This window comes from Phyllopteryx taeniolatus, chromosome 13 (assembly GCF_024500385.1).
Source record: "Phyllopteryx taeniolatus isolate TA_2022b chromosome 13, UOR_Ptae_1.2, whole genome shotgun sequence".
Classification (NCBI taxonomy): Eukaryota; Metazoa; Chordata; class Actinopteri; order Syngnathiformes; family Syngnathidae; genus Phyllopteryx; species Phyllopteryx taeniolatus.
The window spans coordinates 22,767,236-22,784,200 of NC_084514.1; the positions used below are offsets into that span (position 1 = coordinate 22,767,236).

The 16,965-nt window shown below is 43.4% G+C and overlaps 1 protein-coding gene across 6 annotated transcripts in view; it reads left to right on the plus strand.

The window, feature by feature from the left end:
- Positions 1-14,040, plus strand: part of apoba (apolipoprotein Ba) — a 70,837-nt gene extending 56,797 nt beyond the window's left edge. For 3 of the 6 annotated variants that reach the window (XM_061794152.1, XM_061794153.1, XM_061794154.1), the window contains one exon: positions 1,812-14,040. In XM_061794152.1, coding sequence (XP_061650136.1) covers positions 1,812-7,108 — 5,297 coding nt within the window. In that variant the 3' untranslated portion in view covers positions 7,109-14,040. The remainder of the gene's footprint in view (positions 1-1,811) is intronic. The other 3 variants (XR_009791355.1, XM_061794155.1, XM_061794156.1) reach the window with 3 other exon arrangements.
- Positions 14,041-16,965: the final 2,925 nt, after the last annotated feature.

Genomic DNA, 16,965 nt, shown 5'->3' on the forward strand with positions numbered 1-16,965 from the left:
CCTGAAGATAGCTGGATAGGCTCCGGCAACCCACGACCCTAGTGAGGATAAGCGGTGAAGGAAAATGGATGGATGGATGTACACACAGCACCCCATATTGACAGGGAAAAAAAACGTAATTGTTGAAATTTTTGCTGATTTATTAAGAAAGAAAAACTGAAATATCACACAGCCATAAGTATTCAGACCTTTTGCTGTGACACTCATATTTTTAACTCGGGTGCTGTCCATTTCTTCTGATCATCCTTGAGAGGGTTCTACACCTTCATTGGAGTTCAACTGTGTTTGATTATACTGATTGGACTTGATTAGGAAAGCCACACCCCTGTGTTACAGCTCACAGTGCATGTCAGAGCAAATGAGAATCATGAGGTCAAAAGAACTGCCTGAAGAGCTCAGAGACAGAATTGTGCCAAGGCACAGATCTGGCCAAGGTTATAAAAAAAATGTCTGCTGCACTTGAGGTTCCTAAGAGCACAGTGGCCTCCATAATCCTGAAATGGAAGACGTTTGGGAGGATCAGAACCCTTCCTAGAGCTGGCCGTCCGGCCAAACTGAGCAATTGGGGGAGAAGAGCCTTGGTGAGAGAGGTACAGAAGAACCCAAAGATCACTGTGGCTGAGCTCCAGAGATGCAGTCGGGAGATGGGAGAAAGTTCTAGAAAGTCTACCATCACTGCAGCCCTCCACCAGTCAGGACTTTAGTCATGTTGAATGTTACCTCTGTGGCAGGGAAGGAGCCTGAGCTGGTGTGCGAGGTTGAGAAGTTCAAAGTAGATCTAGTCGGGCTCACCAAGATACACAATTTGGGCTCTGGTACCAGTCTTCTCGAGAGCGGTTGGACTCTATTCCACTCTGGAGTTGCCCATGATAAGGGGCTGAGCTGGTGTGGCCATACTTATTGCCCATCGTCTCTATGCCTGTAAGAATTTACCCCGGTGATTGAGAGGGTAGCTTCCCTCTGCATTCTTACTGACTGCTGTTTGTGCCTATGCACCAAAAGGCATCTTAAAGTACCTACCCTTTTTGGAGTCTTTGGAGGGGGTGCTGGAGACCAGTGGCATGGTAAGCAAGTGATTAGCACATTCATCTCACAGTTCTGAGGTTAGGGGTTCAAATTAGAGGCTGACACGGGAGTGGCTGTTGAGGTTGATCCCACTCCCTCCCAATCCCAAGTAGGTGTTTGAAAAAAAATCTAATCTTGAGTTTAAAAAAAAATAAAAAAAAAATAAAAAAATCACAGAGTTTGATCCCTATCCTGCCCAATCCCGATTGATTCACTCCTATCCCGCGGGAATCCTGCAGGACCCTGTGGGAATCCTGAAAAATGTCAGTCTCTAGTTTGAATCTGGGCTCCGGCCTTCCTGTGTGGATTTTGCATCTTCTCTTTGTGCTTGCATGTTTTTTCTCCAGTTACTCCAAAAAAGGTTAGGTTAGGTGAAGACTAAAAATTGCCCATGTTTGAATTTTTGTTTGAATAGTTGTTTGTGTCCTGTGATTAGCTGTCGACCAGGGTGTACACCATCTCTAGTCCAAAATCAGATGGGAGAGACTACAGCACACCCATTACCTTATATAGATGGTATAGAAAATGGGTAGATGGGTTAGTGCATTGATTCCTCACTGAGCTGAATTCTTGAAATATGTGGAGGTATGCTTGATGGTATGCAGAGTTTAGACATGTGGTTTGGCCTCTCTAGTTTTTTGTGACTTTATATTGTATGACTTGACAACTCAACTTCAAGTTTTACAATTGTACTACTTGTGTCTCTTTCTGATATTGACAGTATTTTATTTTCTGTCCGTTTTAAGGAACTGCCATGATGTCAGGAAGACCTGATGATCATCTTGAGTGTCTGGTGAATCATTCCTTTAACCACAGTCTCATTCAAACAAGCTTAAGTGTCTCAGAAACTTTGGATGTGACCAACAAACGACATGCAAAGGCCAATTACAAGATTGAAGCATCTGGTCCACTTGGCTTCCACGCCTCTTTCTACTATGTTGCCCAGTCAACTTCCACAATAGACTCAGATGAAGTCACAGGAGATGGCACCTGGGATGGAACACTTAAAATTGGTTCTTTCTTTACCAATACCTCCTATAGAAATAGTTACAACCTGTACCCACAAGAAAGAAAAGGAAGAGGAGAGTCCATCTTACGCTTTGACTCACCATTTGTGCAAATTCACAACACAATCCACGGAGTCTACGCTAACTTTGAATTGAATGTTGTTTCCAAAACAAATGTCCAGAAAGACATCTTCAATCATGTGTCAGAACTCAACTATAAGGACTCACAACTAACCCTGAAGTGTACTGGTGTTGCCAAAATTGGGGGAAAATTGCTGAGAAACAAAGTTGAGTTTGGTGTGTCCTACCTTATGGTTATCATCAACGCTGAATTAATGGCAGATGACGAAACCAATCAAGCATATTACCTTATAACAGGCACATTGAACTCAAGAGGGCTTAAAGTAAACTCAGATGGATCTCTCACCTTTGACGAAGGTCGAGGATTCCACAAAGCATCCATTGTTGTTGACAGAAATGGTTTGACCACAGGTGGAACTAATAGGATTCAATACATACCTGTGACATTTGAAAATATATTCAGTGGATCCATAGACAGCAACGGAGCATCATTGTCCTCCATGACTAAAGCAATGGCTAAGGAAGGTTATGTCGAGCTGAACATTGAGGGTAAAATTACTGCAAAGGAAAGCTCTTTCTATGGTGTCTTCAATGGTAATGTGTTCAATGCACACACAAGAAATAATGTAAATTATGTACTGAATAGAAGAGCTTTCACCTTCATCAGTACCAGCATGGTAAAAATGGGGCAAATGAAAACAGAAAATAGCCACACACTGGCCCTCACGCTATGGACCGTAGCCCTTCACTCTAAGACTGGCTACTTCCTCTGTGAAGATACTTACTATAAGCAAGATACCAAGATTGATATGAAGCCATTTGTCATGACATTTGATGCAAAAACTGAAGTGAAATTGTTTGATCTTAGTTTGAACAAAGTGAGCCACATAAAGCTTGAGCCAGTTAAGGTGTACCTGAGTGGATCCACAGATGGAGCTTACAGAGAAGAAGACAGTATTAAACACACCTATGAGATAAACTACCAAGCCATGTCAGGTAAAATAAAATCTAACACTTCTGGAAACCTATTGGGTATCAATTTGTGCCAAACATGTGAACTGGAGTTTGCTGGACTTTCCTCCGCATCATTTTGTCAGTCAGAAATAAATTCTAAGCCACTCCATTTTGACAGCATCATACGCACCCAAGCACTGCCCTTCAGCCTCTCAGTCGATGCTCTTTTCAACAGTGATGGAGAAATTATTCTATATGGAATGCATTCTGGGCAACTGTACAGTCAGCTGCAATTTAAAGCTGAGCCCTTAGTTCTTGTATGTTCGCATGACAGCAGAGTGTTAACCATGCATGCACTTTCAAATTGGAAGATGTCCACTCAACTAGATCACAAATTTGATGGTTTCCTAATGCCAAATGATCAAGCTCTAACGTGGAAAATCAAATCTAAATTACACAGTCATTCTTATGACCAGAATATCAGTGGCTATAACAACCCACAGAAAGCTGGATTTGAGTTTTCGGGAGTAATGCTCACAGATGCTTTCCACGGATTGAACATGAATATTGGATCAATAGAAGAAATGCAAGAATTCAGTATAGGTGGTTTCCTCAAATATGACAAGAGCAGCAGTAATATCATTGCAATTCCATTTCCTTTTCTTGCTGCTTTTGAAGAACTGAAGAATACATGTATAAATGCTTTGGAAACACTCCAACGGTACATCAACAACCTGGATATTAATCAGATGATATCTGACTTCAGAGTCAAGCTAGATCAGTTACCATCACAAGTCAATGACTTCATAAAAGAAATGGATTTGGAAAACAAAGTGAATCAAATCAAAGAAAAAGTCGATTACTTTATAAATGGGTTTGATGTAACAATGGATGATCTGGAGGTCATGATGAGCAACTTGAAAAAGGATTGTGAAAATAAAGTGTTAGAGATCGCTACCAAAATTAGAAACCTGATACTTTCAGTCAATGACTACCTTAAGTCAAGACAAATTTCTGAAAAATTAATACATGTGCTTGCTGTAGCTGAAAATAAACTGCATGTATTTAATGAGAAGTACAATATTAAGGTATTACTACTTGAAGCTCTGCAAGCCATAGAGAACATTGTTGAAAATGTTGATTTAGTGAAATTCACAGACAGCAGCATTGATTGGCTGCAGGAATTAGATTCAAACTATGGAGTACGAGAGAAAATCAAAAAAATCCTGGCAGACATGAAAGATAAAATTGAGAGTTTTGATGTTAAGATATTATTTCAACAAATGAACATGTTTCTTCTTTCAACCAATATGGGCATTGAGAAGCTTTTGTATGAAATTCCTTACACAGACATTGCAAATGTGATGGAATCTATAAATGATGTTTTAGTCAACTGGATTGACGAATATGAAATCCCCAACAAACTCAATGCAATATATTCCTATATCAGGGATCACATTTTAAAATATGACCTTGATGATATATTTAAAGAAATAATTGATCAGGCTGCAATTCTCATCAAGAAAATAAAAATTGAGGAGACTGTGCATTCAATAGTCAATGCTGTGAACGTTCTCAATTTTGAATTAATTCATGACCAAATGCTACAATTTATCTACAGTGTGAAAAAATACCTTAGGCTAATTGATTTAAATAAAAGAATTGAAGAACTTAATAAAGATATTTCATCAGCTATTCAGTCACTGAATGATTTTGACTATAATTCATTTGTTAATAAGGCCAACAAGAAAATAGCAGAAGTAACAAATTGCATAAATGAGAGGATAAAAAAATATGAGATAGTGTTCAAATTTGAAGCTGTTAGAGAATTTATCAGAAAAATTCAAAGTATAATTTTCCATTATATTGAAAAACTAAAAAATACAAGAGTGGCTGACTCTCTGAAGAAACTGAAAGATGTGATTGACAGTACATTTTACATCGACATCAAAATGAAAGTTCAGGATATCATTGAAGACATCAGGCAGAGAATTTTTGAAATGGATATCAGAGAGGAAATGTACTTTTACCTCCAAAGAGCAAGTGAATCCTACAGCAATATTTCGGCCAAAGTCAACCGACTGATCGTGGAGATCAGCAAATTGGTGAACGACAGTGAGATCCTCTGTCAGATAAAGCAAACCATCGATGATGGTTTGAATGAACTAAATAATACTGAGATACAAGTTTACAGTTTCACAGTGCTTTTTACAGACCTTGTCATTCCTAGATTTACAATCAACATGAACAAATTGCATGAAATCACCATTCCAGCAGAAATCTCAGTCCCAGAGTTTAACATTATTGGCTCAGTTACAGTTCCCGCATTTACAATATCTTTTGATGAGCTCAAAGCCAAAATCCTTGCAATGATAGATTACATCAAAGGATTTGAAATGCCTGCCATTGATCTTGACGGGATATTTGGTGACCTGAAAGTTCTTTACATATTTTCCCTACCAGATGTCACCTTCCCTGAAATAACACTTTCAGAAATCAAAGTTCCCACCATCAACATGCCCAAATTACATATAAAGGACTTTGATGTCATGCCAGGAATCAAACGGCCTGATATTGCTCATGAGAATTGTGTCCAGGTTTTTGGAAAATTCCAAGGTGAATTTAAGGTGAACTTCCCTGTGTACACTCTGGGTACTACAGGAATGATTGAACATTCAACATCTAGTCCACAAAGCCCAAAATTTAAAGCCACTATTCATTCACATGCCAAATCAACCATCCAGATCATGGAATATACCTTTGATGCAATGGCTCAGTTAGAGGCACCTGGATTAAAGGAATTGAAATTTACAGAAATTATAAAAGTTTCACATTCGGCTTTTTCCATTGAACATGATGCATCCTTGGTAATCATGGGTTCTTTGGCTGAGGTCTCTGCGCAGACTGTATCTAAGGCAACTACTTCAATGTACACAGCAGACTTGGTCAACAGTATGACACTCTCACTGAGGATTGGCATTTCTGTAACTACAACCACATCTTACAACCACAACTTCAATATAACATCAATGGAAATTTCAAGTCAGACATCAGTGAAACACTACATGGCATCTACAGTGGACAGAGGAATTACTTGGAGTAGTAAAACAACTGCTTATGGAAAGTGGTCCTGGGAAAACTACTCTGATGAAGGTACACATGAAAGCACTTTAGAATTTAATACAAATTTTAACACTACCAAGTTAACTTTTCTCGGAGACATAGATTGTACCGCATTAAAAGTGAAGCCAATTCTGAAACTGGAATCACTGACCTTTAGCCATATTGTTGTGGATGCTCGATGTGAATTGGAGGCTTCATTTATGAAGAGTGTCATTGGTGCCAATGGAGAGGCCAATATCTGGGACCTGAAAGTTGCATTGACAGCGTATCATGATTCACAACTCAGTGGATGTGTTACTGGTTCCATTTACAACACTATGGAATTCATGTCCCATTCTTTTGAAACTGTGTATGATGTGAAGAATAAAGTAACTATAAACATGGTTTTCCCCTTGAAACTTACTGGTAAGGTGGATCTCCAGTATGACTATGGTACTAAATTAAACTCTGAGAAGCAACAGATTTACTGGACTGGTTTAGCCAGATTCAACCAATACAAGTACAACTACAGCATTGGAGCAGAACACAATTACAATAACGTTACCTTCAATTTACAAGCTTATGGCGAAGCCAATGTGGACTTTTTGACTGTTCCTTTCTCAGTCCCATTGATGAATGTACCTTTCCTGGGAATCACAACTCCTGAAGTTAAAAACCTTTCCTTATGGGAACATGCTGGATTAAAAACCTTGCTTACGACTCCTCAACAGTCATTTGATGCACACCTGAAGTTTACTTACAAGAACACAGCTGCACATAGTTTTGACTTGCACTTAGAACCAATCTACGGTGCCATCAGTGACAGTGCTGACAGAATAAGGGCTAAATTTGAATTTGAACATAATACAAACAAATTAGTTGAACTCCTGAAGGGGTAATCCAACCAGGCCAAATCACAGTATATAAAATACAAACTTGAAACATCGTCTTTCACCAAGAATCTTCAGTGTCCCTGGAAACAATACCTGTACTAATATAGTTTTCAGCCTTCTGAACTGAAATGTCTGCCTTTAAATACTTTGTTCTCACTACACAAAGTACCATCTTTGGGATATTCTGTTCTGTCCTATACTCTTGTGCTACCATTCCTAGAGGCACCTGCCATTCATGTCCCAGAATGAATTTGAGTCAAATAAAGCTTTCAATTCACGCTGTAAGTCTCCTTCGGATCAGCATTGATGTTCCATGGCTCGGAAACATAACATGACCTCTCCTATAAAATCCAGCGTAATGACCTTAAGGGCAAATGCTGGACTTTAAAACCTGTCTGACATAATTGCTCAATTTGCGGCATCTGAGACATCTGTGTTAAATATTTTCAATTGTGGGAAGTAACAAAGTACAAATACTTTGTTACTGAACTTCAGTAGATTTTTCAAGTCAGAGAGAGCAACCACTGTTGAGCTCTTAACAATAACAAATTCAGGTGTCTGCTCAACCTTCTGCTCTCCCTCAGCCACACAAACAGGGTGGATCTCATGTCTGTTGAGTGCAACATTCCCTAGCTCCTACATCCTAGATGCTTCGACTGTGACCCCAAAGTTGTTCTCACACTGTCATGTTAAGGTGCATCTCAATTGTCTTAAATGTGCATCAAGAAACGAGGATGAACATCGAGGAGCCTCCATTGAGGAGCTATAACTGAGGAATCTCTTATGTCTTGTAGATCCAGCTGGATCGTAAACAAAGCAGGCCTCAAAATTAAATAGGTACTCTTTTGTGTTTGTCATGCCTTGATTGTTGTTTTACTGAGACTCTTTTATTTTGGGCAGTATTTAAGACTGAAATTATTCAATTACACTAGCTTATGGTTAGTAATCAATGAAAGTCTGTAATAATTAGGAAGTAATTTTGTCCAATGCATTTGATCACTTTAAAAGAAATAAAAAACGTTTTGATGGTTCTACATTGTTTTTGCATTCCATGTAATACATAAGCAACATATGAACGCTGTATATATATCTAAGTCACTATAAATATGTGCTGCAAAAGGGGTAGCCCACTCATGATCCATGATGGGATCTCTGGTGGCAGGAGTTAACATGTTAGCAGAGGAGCGACGCTCAAGGTCCGACAAGGCTGCAAATTAAAAAAAAATGAGACGTGCCAGCCACCTTGGCACAAGGAAGGACTCGCCTATACACATTACCCTGCTTACAATTTTTATTTCGCTGAACAATCTGATCTGCGATTGTCTGACGACCAGTCCAGGTTGTAGCCCGCCTCTCGTGCAGTCAGCTGGGATATGCTCCAGCACGCCCGCGACCCTAGTAAGGATAAGCAGTACGGAAAATGGATGGATGGATGAACAATTTGATATTGCATGGTTGCCGAATGGTTAGCATGACATGGATTTGTGGGTTCATATCTGGGCTCCAGCCTTTCTGTGTGGAGTTTGCATGTTTTCCTCATGCTTGCGTAGGCTTCCCCCACATTCCAAAAACAGGAAATGTAATTGAAGAATAAATTGTCCTTATGTGTAAATATCGGTATGAATTAGGGATGTACCAATATTCAAGATACTGTGATATCACGAAATTAATAGTGCCTCGATATCGTTGTGGTCTTGTCTCGATATAAAATAATGAGCCGTTGTGTTTGAAATTTAGTTTTGGGCCGGCTGCTACAGCTACACTACTGCGCTCCACTCCCTCATTAAGACTATAAACGCACCCAATTGGACGCGTAACCCATGCCATCATATGGGTACGTCACAAAAAATACATTGATTGGCTGACTGGCACACGTGACCAAAAGGCTGCAATGGGAGGGATGCAGAAACATCTCGATGCCCTGAGTCCCTCCCCGTAGCAGCTATGCATCGCAATCGATTGCGCAAGAGGCGCCTTGTTGTTCACGCCTGCCTCTGTCCCAGCAAACGCTGACCCACGGGCCGGCATTGACTGCTAATGGACCTCCACTTCTTGAAGCTGCATCCACTACTGCCCCCCTTCGAAGAGATACACTGAGGAACAATTTTTAAAATAAATTATTTTTAGTTAGATTTGTATACGTAAAACTAAATTTGGCATTCTGATTCCCAAATTGCAGTCATTTTTTTTCTAGCACGTCACGTGGTACGATCCTCCATAGTGAGCAGATGCATAAAACCCGCAAATGAGGCAAGGGGCCTACCAGGTCCACATGCACGTGGTCAAACCTCCTTTCTGGAATTGGAAAAGGTTTGAGGATGGCTTTGGTGTACCGGTGGACTTTGGCGCGCTGACACGCCATGCACGTAGCCACCCACCCCTAATGTCCTTCCGTAGTCCCAAGAGGGTAGCATTTGCGAGGGTGGACTTAGCCTGCTGAAAACCCTGGACCCTCTGAGGAGTCCACGGAGAGGGTCATTAGCTTTCTTGCCACGCGAAGTACCATAAACATGCTGCCGAAAGTGGGCCGCATGATGAAGGAACCGATTATAAAAATTAACTATGCCCAAGAACTCCTGTAGTGCTCTAACTGAGATATGACGGGGGAAATCTGCACTATGCAAGGCAAAGGAATCACGCCCTGTGACGAAATACAGTGACCTAAGAAATCAATCAACGACAAACCAAACTAACATTTTGCTGGGTTGACAATCAGGCCGTGGGCATCAGGACGTCTGAAAACTTGCGTTAAGTCCGACAGATGTTCCCCAGGGAAAGAACTTGCCACTAGAATGTCGTCTAAATAAACAAACACAAAAACAAGGTCACGCAACACAGAGTACATTAGCCCATGCAAAGTCTGAGCCGCCCTCTCCAGGCCAAAAGGCATGCAAAGAAATTCAAACAGCCCGACTGGGGTTATCACCGCGGTTTTGGGCACACGACCCGGTGATAACCGTGGACCAGGTCCACTTTTGGTAAAATGGCAGCACCTGCCAAATGTGCGGAAAAATCCTGGATGTGGGTAATGAGGTAGCGGTCATTCGCAGTAATATTGTTCCACCTACGAAAGGCACTACAAGGCCGCGAAGAACCGTCTGCCTTTGGGACCATGGTGCAAAGGTGAGGCCCACTGGCTTTTAGAATGCCTCACAATGCCCAAGCGCTCCATAGTAGCAAACTCCTCCTTAGCAATGTTCAATTTGGCTGTCTCGAGGCAAAAACTGGTGGGGCTACTGTGGGAATGAAATGCTCCCCCCCTTGCTTTGTACCGGCGGTGGAAAAAAGTCGTGAGAAAAACGTCACCCGATGATAAATAATTAGCGTGTGTTAACGGTCCAAGGCCCCCCAGCTCCAAAAGTAGCGAAAAACAGCATCAATCAAATGGCTATTAACAACATCAACAAGTAGTCCATTAGCACACAGAAAATCTGCCCCGGTAATGGGGACAGTGATGGAGGCGACAATAAAGTCCCACTGGAAGTTACGTCCATGGAAGCACACAGTCACCAACTTGGAGCTGAATTCTTTGATGTGTGAGCCGTTAGCTGTGTTCAGCCTGTCTATTCGCCCTCTCTGAGTCACAGAAACTGTAACTTCCTGAGCAGAAGTTGCTTGAGTGCATCGTATTTTCCGTTACTTGGAGGTGCGCGCAGCAGCTGCATAGTGCAACGCGTTGTGTGTTGGTCGAGGGCCGCAACGACCATGTAATACTTTGAATCATCTGCAGTGATTCCTCTTAGGTGTTACAACGCTTCGACATGCTAAAAGAAGGAAACCAGAATCGCTTTGCCAAAACTCCGGCAGATTCACCGGGGTGGCGATGACAGGCAAGGTTGCGAGAGTAGGGGTGACATAAAGGCCAAGGAAGTCACATCTTCGTCCACTGCTATCATGTCGGGGTCACCAATGTGGCAGGATAAAAGGATGCACGTACTTGAATCAAGATGTTTTCATTCTTTCACAAACAACAAACAAACAAATATAAACAAACAATCCTTCACACTCACATTCACACCTACACGCAATTTAGTCTTCAATCGCCCTATCGTGCATGTTTTTGGAATGTGGGAGAAAAACCGCATTACCCAGAGAAAACCCACGTAGGCACAGGGAGAACATGCAAACTCCACACAGGCGATGCCGGATTTGAACCCTGGTCCTCAGAACTGTGAGGTGGATCTGCTAACCAGTCGTCACCATGCCGCCAAACAATGATTTGCAAATCCTTTTTAACCTTTATTCAATTGAATACAAAGACAAGATATTTAATGTTCAAACTGATATACTTTGTCGCCCCCCCCTCCCCCCAAATATTCATTCATTTTGAATTGGATGCCTGCATTCCAGAGAAGTTGGGACAGGGGCTCTGTTACATCGCCTTTCTTTTAACAACAATCAATAGGCATTTTGGAACTGAGGACACTAATTGTTGAAGCCTTTTAGGTGGAACTCTTTCTCATTTTGCTTGATGTACAACTTCAGTTACTCATCAGTCCAGGGTCGCCTTTGTCGTGTTTTTGCGCTTCATAATGCGGTACACATTTTAATGGGAGACGTCTGAACATCTGGCAGGCCAGTCTAGTACTCATACTCTTTTACTACGAAGCCATGCTGTTGTAACACATGCAGAATGTGGCTTGGCATTGTCTTGCTGAAATAAGCAGGGATGTCTCTGAAAAAAACGTTGCTCGGATGGCAGCATATGTTGCTCCAAAACCTATATGTATCGTTCTGCATTAATGGTGCCATCACAGATGTGCAGGTTACCCATGCCATGGGCACTACCACAACCAATACCATCACAGATGCTGGCTTTTGAATTTTCAATAAAAATCGGGATTCTGGCCCGCAAGACACGGCGTCCTTAATCACTAAATAGTCTCTCTCAAAGGGCTTCACAGACCCACAGTTGGCAATGATTTACGACATCCCCCTTTCTAAACCTCCCAATCGGGCAAGGAAAAACTCAAAACTCCAGAAAAAAGAAACCTTGAGAAGGGACGACGGATGGGGGTCATCCCCCTTCCAGGATGACCAAACTGCAATGGATGTCGATTGTCAACATTTATCGCATAGTCTGGTTCTGTACAATGTTCATTATGATGGCAAGATGCTGTACAATATTCATTAAGGTAGCATAAAAGTCAATTTAAGGTAAAAAGGCACCACAAGTAGACACCTTCGGGAAAGTGGTTCTGCCTCAGCACCTGGCCAGGTCGGTTGGAGCAGAAGCCACAATGGCTACGACTCGGGGAAATGGTCCACCTGAGAGCTTGTCCAAGTTGGTCGGTGCAGAATCCAAACAGCAACAGCCTCAGATTCGGTCAACGTCACCTCACCCTCCCTCCGAGCAGGAGACGAGGGGGGAGGAGATAGGACAAGCGGCAGTAAAATAGGCCTACATGTACGTAAACTTTTCAACTGTGGAATGTTCCAAACAGGTGTTTTTAGTATTCCTCAACTTTGCCAGTCTTGTGTTGCTCTTGTCCTTTTTTGATTGTGTTGCAGGCATCAATTTAAAAATAAGAGAATACTTGCTCTGTTCATCAGTTTGAACATTAAATATGTTGGCTTTGTAGTGTATTCAATTGAATATAGGTTGAAAAGGATTGGCAAAACATTGCATTGTGTTTTTATTTATGTTGTCCACAATGTCCCAAGTTCATTGGGATTGGGGTTCACTCCAAGTTGATCCCAAGTGAGTGGGACCAGTATATTCTTGGTTTAGTAAACTATGCCATGGCTATGTACTGCTAGTGGAAGTCCCACAAACGTAGGAAAGCCAAACGCCGTCTTGTATGAGTCCACAGCACTAACCAGAGACTCACGCACCACGGTGAATTTCACTGCCTCGTCCAGGAGCTGCATCTGGATGAGGCCGGCTGACCTGTGCCAAGTTCGATGACCTGTTGGCTCGGATTGGTGACAGGATTTCCTGGATGGGTACCAACTGCAGGCGTTCCATTCCAGCTACGTAACGCCTGTGCACTTGTCTCGGGTAAGTGACAGTTTCATATTGGTAAACGGTGTGTCAAAAGAAGTAAACATTCACTGCTTCTAAGAGTCACTCCGCGGCAGTTTCCAGCACTAATCATCAATGGATTTTGATGTGAAGTAATAGCAATAAATATTGTTAAAATAACTACATAATGCTGGCAAGAAACACTAGCTTTGTAAAATACTTCAATTCAGCACTGAGTGGGGGACGTGCAGGAAGAGTCGCGGCCCAGCTGCTGCTGCTGGATCGAGGAAGAGCCCCAATGCTGGGTGAGCCCGTTTCTCTGCGTAGCTCACAGCAGCCGGGCCACAGCTTTCCACTGTGTGAAACTGAAGTATATTATCGTGGCATATGTTTGAAGTGTCCATGCTTAATGTGTCCTGAAATTTATATAAATTAATTAGCTAGTCAGCTGCCGTCTTCATCAATGCATGAGGTGAGGTTTATCTCCAATTCTCCAATTTTCTGAGCTAGATATGTCGTTAAAATTCTTTGTGATGTGTCCTGGAGTCCCCTTTTTGGAGCTTTGGGGGCGCTTGTTGCCTCACCCCTCTCTCTCTCTCTCTCAGTCTCTGTCTCTCTCTCGCTCTCTCTCTCTCTCTCCCTCTTTCTCTCACTCATCACTGCCTGCATATAAGCCTGCCAGATCCAGGAATTCATCGCCAGAGTATTAACACTCTATTGTGGTACACAGGCCGACTCTCACATCCTTGTAAGCAAGTTCTTATCCGACGACCCCAACTGTATTCATCCTGTTGTGTTTTCTCCCAATTCCAGTGCTCCTTCCGTGCCTCCCGTGCTGCCCACTCCAACCACGGCGTCAAGCTCTTCCACTTCCTTACGTTCCTGCTTCCTGCACCGTCCTTGGTCCAACGAACAATGACTCCGTCTTGGATATCCAAACTCTTGCCGCTTCCAAATAAAACATTCTCATCTACTCCCTCCGTCTCTGTTTCCTTTTGGGTCCAGTCCAATTTGATACAATTTCGTATCGTGACAGAAGTCTCTGGCCCTCATGGACCCAGCAACACCGGAAGCGTTGCGTGAAGCGCTCGCCCATCAGGGCGTGCACATAGGCAGACAGTATAAAGCCCTCCGTGAGATCATGGACTCATTGAATACCCTCATACAACAAGTATCTCTCCTGTCCTCCCAGAGCCACCTCAGCAATCTTCCCGTGGGTATTCCTCCCAAGCCTGCAGCTTCCCACCAACCCCTCCTCCCATACAAAGAGCCTCACGTTCCTCCCGAACTGTACTCCAGGAACTAGCTTCATGTACCCAATTCCTATTAAACTGTCCATTAGTATTTGACCTACAATCGCTGACCTATAACCTTACCCCACGGACAAATTTAAGATCGCGTTTATCATTAACCTCCTGCGCAGAAGAGCTGCCAAATGGGCTACCGCGCTTTGGCAGAATTCCTCTCCTGTCCTCGCATCATTTAATTCATTTTCGGACGAGCTTAAAAAAGTTTTCAACCACCCCGTCAAGGGTAGGGAAGCCACTTGTTGCCTCCTAGCCCTCACCCAAGGTTCAAGTTCTGTGGCGTCATACTCCATAGATTTTAGAATACTTGCGAGTAAATGTGGTTGGGACAATGCCACTTTGTGAGGGATTTTTTTTAAAGGATTATCAGAGCAACTCAAAGACGAGCTCGCAGCCAGGGAGGAACCCACCTCACTCGAGGAATTAATCTTGCTGCCCATTAAATTGGACAATCGTCTACAGGAAAGAGCTCGAGAGCGAGGAATTAGGACGCACAGTAGAGCTCCGTCCATGGGCACAACGCCTCCAGTCACTCCGCCGCACCCTGAACCCCCCACTGGCTCCTCTCCACCCTCCACTGGACTCGAGGAGCCCATGCAACTAGGCAAGACTCATTTAGACCCCCTGGAACGTCAGCGTGGCTTGACTCAGCGATTATGTATTTGTTGTGGACAGCCAGGTCACTTTATAGCCAATTGCCCCATAAAACCAAAAGACCGGGCTAACCATGACCCGAGAGCGCCACGGAGAGCCAAACCAACACCTCCCCAAGCTCTCCCTCCCGTATGACCGTTACCTTGTGTATTCTTGGTCCCGTTCGCACCACACCTGTCATAGCCCCCATTGACTCCGGCACAGATGACAAGTTTTATTCATGCTTCCCTTCAAGCCCCTCCCGTTCCCTAAGAAGGTTATGGCTCTGGACGGGCGACTCATCTCCACTGTAACCCACCAAACTGCAGAGTTCAACCTGCTCATTTCAGTTAATCACCGTGAAACCCGCCAGCTGTTTGTCATTCCTTCACCGGAAACTCCGTTAGTCCTTGCCCTGGCTCAAGAAACACAACCCCGCCATAGATTGGAACCACCTGTAAATCACTAGCTGGAGTCACTTCTCCCACTCCCACTGTCTTCTTTTGGGCATCCCGACCTCCAGCAAACCTCAGCCAAAACTTTCTCCAATCAATCTCTCCCGGGTTCCATAAGAATATCACGACCTCTCCCCTGTTTTCAGTAAAGATCTTGCCATCCCTACCCCAACCCCCCGGAAAACTGCTGCCTTCAACACCCCCCTCGGACACTTTGAATACTTGGTCATGCCTTTTGGAATAAGTCCTCCACAGTTTTTCAAACTTTCATCAATGACGGCCTCCATGATATGGTCAACCGGTTCATCTTTGTATATTTAGACGACATCCTCATCTTCTCTCGTTACACCAAAGAACATCGCCAGCATGTCTGCAAAGTCCTTCAGCGCCTTCTCGAAAACGGCCTTTTTGCGAAACCACAGATGTGTGAATTCCATCTCTCCTCCGTACACTTCTTAGGACACATTGCCAAGGGACAGTTACAACCAGACCGGCTAAGATCCAAGCAGTCATCAACTGGCCTCCACTCACAAAGAGCTGCAATGTTTCCTAAGCTTCGCCAATTTCTACCGTCGATTCATCCGTGACTACAGAAAAGTGGCCGTTCCCCTCACCAGTCTCACCTCCACCAGCTCCCCATTCCATTGGACCCCAGCCACATCGCAAATATTCGACCACCTTAAGGAACTATTCACCAGTGCCCCCATCCTGAGACACCACGACCCTTCCCTCCAGTTCGTTGTAGAAGTGTGTGTGTGTGTGTGTGTGCATGTATGTGTGTGCGTGTGTGTGTCCTGCATTCCCCTTTTTGGAGGTTGGGTGCGCAACCTCTTTCTCTCTCTCTCTCTCTCTATCTCTCTCTGTAAACACCTGTGAGTTGATGTTAGTATAACCTGTGTTGTAATTAAAGTAAGTACGTAATTAAAGCTTAAAGTGTGTCTATCAAACTTATTTGTGAATGAACACCATGTCACATGCATGTTAGTCAACTGGTGTACGGAATTGCTGAGCTGGCACATCGAGGAAGGGTGAGCCCACAAGGAAGGGGGCCGAGTCAGTAATGCCTTCCAGCAGGGGACCTAACCGGGAGGACGCCACCGACCCCCCAGGACTCAGGGAGGTCCGAGCCCAACCGAAGCGCCCTGACAAGTCACAAAGGGAGGGGTTCGGGCACCGGACCACAGCCCCCCACACTGAAGAAACTGAAGAAGTGTGAACTGAAGAAAATAAACTGTATTCTCTTTTTGTATGATTTTTTTTTATTCTCCATATGTCAGCAAGTCCGAATCCGTACATATATTCATCCAATATTCCGGAAGACTGTGATTGTTTGGAATTTTTTTTATTTGAGCGGTCTATGGTTGCCTCAATTAGTATATTAAAGTCGCCACCTATAATAATTGTTGAATTAGCTGACAAATTGGTCAGATGGGAATTATCCATCCATCCATTTTCTGAGCCGCTTGTCCTCACTAGGGTCGCGGGCGTGCTGGAGCCTATCCC